This window comes from Echinops telfairi, unplaced genomic scaffold, assembly GCF_000313985.2.
Source record: "Echinops telfairi isolate 266 unplaced genomic scaffold, ASM31398v2 ScPeMD7_655;HRSCAF=1070, whole genome shotgun sequence".
NCBI lineage: Eukaryota > Metazoa > Chordata > Mammalia > Afrosoricida > Tenrecidae > Echinops > Echinops telfairi.
In genome coordinates, this window is record NW_022104553.1 from 8,732,475 (window position 1) to 8,737,205 (window position 4,731).

The 4,731-nt window shown below is 42.0% G+C and overlaps 1 protein-coding gene across 1 annotated transcript in view; it reads right to left on the minus strand.

Moving 5' to 3' along the window:
* The window catches only part of EDARADD (EDAR associated death domain), an 80,388-nt gene that overhangs the window by 63,916 nt on the left and 11,741 nt on the right, over window positions 1–4,731 (minus strand). The window contains exon 2 of the mRNA XM_045292765.1: window positions 4,253–4,311. Within this exon, the coding sequence (XP_045148700.1) occupies window positions 4,253–4,311 (59 nt within the window). The remainder of the gene's footprint in view (window positions 1–4,252; window positions 4,312–4,731) is intronic.

Sequence of the window (4,731 nt, forward strand, 5' to 3'; positions counted from 1 at the left end):
GCTTTACACAATTGATGTGTGTATGGATTGGGATAACAGTTGTATGAGCCCCTAATAAAATGTTAAAAAAAAATAAAAAAATAAAAAAAGAAGCGTGAACGACCACTTTGTCCACAGTGTGAAGGAGCATGCAGAGTTACCAAGTCAAGGAAAGTACAGTGATACGTCGGTTGTTGTTGAATGGCTCCAAGCTAGAACTTTCCACTATTCCAACAGCAAAGTCAAACCAATAATCCAACTTGAAAAAAAACACAAAGTGTTGTGTTTCAGGCTTCAATCTAAGCGCCACTCTCACTGAGACAACATATAGCGCTGGTGTTAGTGCAGAAAAGCATTCATATTATTGTACACTTAGTATAATATATTTGGTCAGTTGACCTCTCTGTTGACCCAATCTGCATATGCTCTATGCTCAAATATTTCTCAAGTGTTCCAAGAATGAAATTTCTTCTTTGGCTTTTTAAAATACTGTTGGTGGTTTTTCATTCTTGCTTTTTATTTTATCTTTGCGTTATTATTTTCTTCTCTCTGATTTGATTGTGATATTTATTGTTTCTATTAGGTTCTCAGTTTATGAAGCCCAGAATGAGAGGAGGCAGGGACACTATGGCTGATGCAGCGGTTTATCAGGGAGGGGACAGGAAAGGGGAATTGGGGAGCGATCAGTGGATGCTGGAGCGGGGAGGCATTAGAGCTGATTGTGATGATGAGTAGACAACTCTATTTAGAAGCAGTTTAATGACAGAAGTGTATAAATGTGAATATTATATCAAGAAAACTACTAAAAAAAAAAAAAGAAGCCAAACTTGACCAAGTTACCATGGGTGAAGAAGGAGGAATATCTTCGCTTAGAGGACATTGAGTTCATTTTAATGGTGGTGGAACCATTTGGAGAAGGTTAACGATAATGACTGTACAACACCGAGAGTATGATCAGTGGCACCGAATGATTCACGTAGAAATGGTTGAATTGGTGAATGCTTTGTTGTGTATACTTTTGCCAAAATTGAAAAAAAAAGATACATGAATAACAATGAGTACAGGGAAAAAGAAAATGTTCCAATTGATTGTGGTAAAGATTGTACAACTCTTCTTGATATGATATGTGGATGAAGGGCCAATGAAACTGTTTTTTAAAAAGCATTCGGCACTGTGCTTGTTATGGGTATTTGCAGCAAATATCATAGCCATGGCTCTAAAGCAAGCGAGAGACGCCAGCAGTAGAGCTGAGAGGGAAACTGTGGGGACCACGACAGAGTTAAAGAAAGAAATCACTGGGAAATTTGAACCAGGTTTCCACCGGTCTCATTGGCCAAGTAAACATTCTCAACACTTTTGGGGGGGAAATATGATTAAAGCAGTTAGTTCAGTGAGAAGTGTGAAATCACTTACCACAAACCAAAAACCCAGACCATCAACGAGATTGCAAAGTACTGTCACTTTGGACAAAAAAAACAACTCCAATATGACAGTATACCTGAGATGTGAGAGGGCTGAGAGCCTCCAGACTGATTTAATGAAAGATGTTGCGGGAGTGAGCGCGGAGTAGCCAGAAGAGTTTAAAGTCAGTCCTGGCCGGTTTGCAAAATCCAGAAAAAGAACAGGCACACACAGTGCAGTGGGGCGCGGGGAAGAGACTAGTGCACATAAAGACGAAGCTGACAAACTTGTGACTAAATTTGCTGAATGTGTGCAGGCTGCGTGTTTTGTTCCCCAACAGGTGTTCAGCTGCAATGAAACCAGAGGGGTTTTTAAAATTTTTTTTTAATGTTTTGGAAAAACGCCCAATAGGACCTTCATTACTAGAGGGGGAAAGGCGTTGCCAGGCCACAAGCCTATGAAAGACAGCTTCACTTGGTTGTTTTGTGGGAATGCTAGTGGGCATTTTCAAATGAAGCCCATGTTAGTTTTTTTTTAAATCATTTTATTGGGGGCTCACACAATTCCTATCACAATCCACACATATATGCATTGTGTGAAACACACATGTACACCCGTTGCCATCCTTCTCAAAACATTTGCCTTCTACCCGAGCCCTTACTATCGGCTGCTCATTTTCCCCCCTCCCTCCCACCCACGTTAGTTTTTAAACAACAAAACATAATGAAACGTGTTACTTTTATTTACTGTATTGTGTCTTGATATTTCATATACTGTAATGATTGCATTTAGATGTTTGGGGGGTATATTTCCACAATTGAGAGCTGGTAACTTTGTGTTGAAATCCTGCAAAACCATGAATTCATCAGTGTAATTTGGGGGCCTCGGAACCAATTAGTTGGTTTTCCATGATTTCTTCTGGAAAAAATAGGTTCCGTTCTCGAACTTTTCAGGGAACGAGTTGGACCAGCGAGTTATCACTGTAGTAAGAAGCATGCCTCCCAGGAAGGGAGGCAGACAGTGTCAGTGAGCGCAGGCAGGGGGCTGTGATCCCAGGAGCAGAGGTGGGAACAGAGAAGATCGAGTAATCAGTCGTAGAAACTAAACACCTTAGGAACAGATTACAATGCAAGGAGACATTTAAGCAATCACAGGGGCATTTTGCGTTCTGTTCTCCTGGGTTAGAAGGTTTTCCTACGAATGTCCCCGGCGTGTCACAGCTTGTGCTACCCACATGCTCCAAAGCCTCAGGAGTCATGGAAGGTTTAAAGACATCTAAATTATAAAAAAGATGAACTTGGCTGCTCCTGTAAAGATTTACAGTCTCGGAAACCCTCAGAATCAATGCCAGGCAAGGCGTTTGGACTTCTGGTATACCGTGAAGTACATTTGATACTATTCTTACTAAAATAGGAATTTGTGGCTGCCCAATCTCAACTAACCAGAATTTTTCCTGACTCAGTGCAGGCGTCCTCAAACTACAGCCCGGGGGCCACATGCGGCCCCCCTGAGGACATTTTTTGGGCCTGTCAGGTGTTTTTGCCCCGTTTGTTTTTTTTACTTAAAAATAAGATATGTGCAGTGTGCATAGGAATTTGTTCATAGTTGTGTTTTTTTTAAACTATAGTCCGGCCCTCCGACAGGTCTGAGGGACAGTGAACTGGCGCCCTGTTTAAGAGTTTGAGGGCCCCTGCAGTAGACCCTCTCCTCCAAACATTTTGAATACATGAAAATTGCCAAACGCTGTCTGCGTAGAAATACCCTTAACGTTGTCGAAGGCCTTTATTTGGTCAGAGCATGGGGCAGTACCACATAGCAGGATGGAGCTAAAAGTACTTGCCCCACCATCATCCCACAAGATAATCTGAAGGATAAAAATGTATGTGAACGCTGGGTAAGCCTTTCAGCACTCAGGAAGCCATAGAACGGCAGAGACCGGTAGGCCCAGAGTGGAGCTCTGAAGCTTCTGCTACCCCCGGGTGAGCTATTTACTTCATGCTGCTGCCTTATATCTTCATCGATAAAACAGGCAGTTTATACGTTACAGGACTGATGCAAGGAGTAAACCTGAAAGATACCCATCGCTACTGAATAAATGATGACTCAGAGCGAACCGATGGGTAAATCAAACACAATGACTATTGGAGGGCATATAATAAGGTGACCAGATTTAAAGCGGGACGCCATTGACTGGGGGTGGTGTTGTTTCTTGATTAAAAATTTGGTCTATATGGGCCAAATAGACCGTTCCCTAGCTTGTCGTGCATTCTTTCCAAAAATCGGGACTTTTTTAAAATGCCAAAAAGCGGGACGTCTGGTCACCTTAAATTCCAAACTAGCTGCCATACGGTCAATGCTGACTCACAGTGAACCCTTCCCCCTCCCCTCCCCTGGATTTCTGAGACTGTAGCTCTTTGCAAGAGTAGAAAGCCCAGCCAGTCTCCCTTGGAGCTGCTGCTGGCTTCCAACTGGCAATCACACGGATCTCAGCCCAATGGATACCCACTGCATCCTCAGGGCTCTGCAGTAAGTACAAGGCGGTTCTATTTTTCCTCTTCAATCTCATGTGAAATATTTCAAAGAGGGATCACTAAAAATTGACAATATTAGAAGCAGACCAAAACTTTACATAATTTAAGATATCTCTCTCTCTCTCTCTCTGTATGTCCAGAACAAGAAGAGCACCGACTACCACATTTATTCTAAGGAAACCCACACTTATTAATGTCACAGAGAAGTTAACTCGGAAAAAAGTCTAATGTTGGTATTTCTGATTCTAAAGTAGAGATGGTCATAAAGTTGTAAAATGCAAATAACAAGGGGAAAAAAGGGAGGGAGGAAGAGTCCTTAATATCAAGCTTTTTGCACCTACCATGTTAAAGGATAAAGTGCTAGGGTCTGTGTCCTCCACAGGCTCCTTTGGCACATGATCTGTAAGAAAAGAAACGGCAAGGAGTTACTTTCACCGAAAGCGCCAGTAGCCCTGACCTATGGCTTCACGGGGACGGGGACGCAGGCCCCCTGCATCAGCCTGCGTGAGGCTTACCCGTAGTCATCATTGGTAACCAAGTAAGAGGAACAGGTGCAGGTTGCATCAAGAAAGAGATGAAGGGAACATGTTTATTAATCAAAACGTATTTGGAGTAGATTACTTATAAATATCTACAGATGCTCAGCATTACATTTAACTAAAAATTATGCCGATATGTTACGAATGACGCTTTGTCTACTCGTGTGGTTCTTGTGAACTGTCAAAGAAATAAGAACCCTTACACGTTCATCAAGCCAAATGTTGACTTCTTACATTTTACCATTTTGTGGTATTTAAGATACTTTATGTGGAGATATATA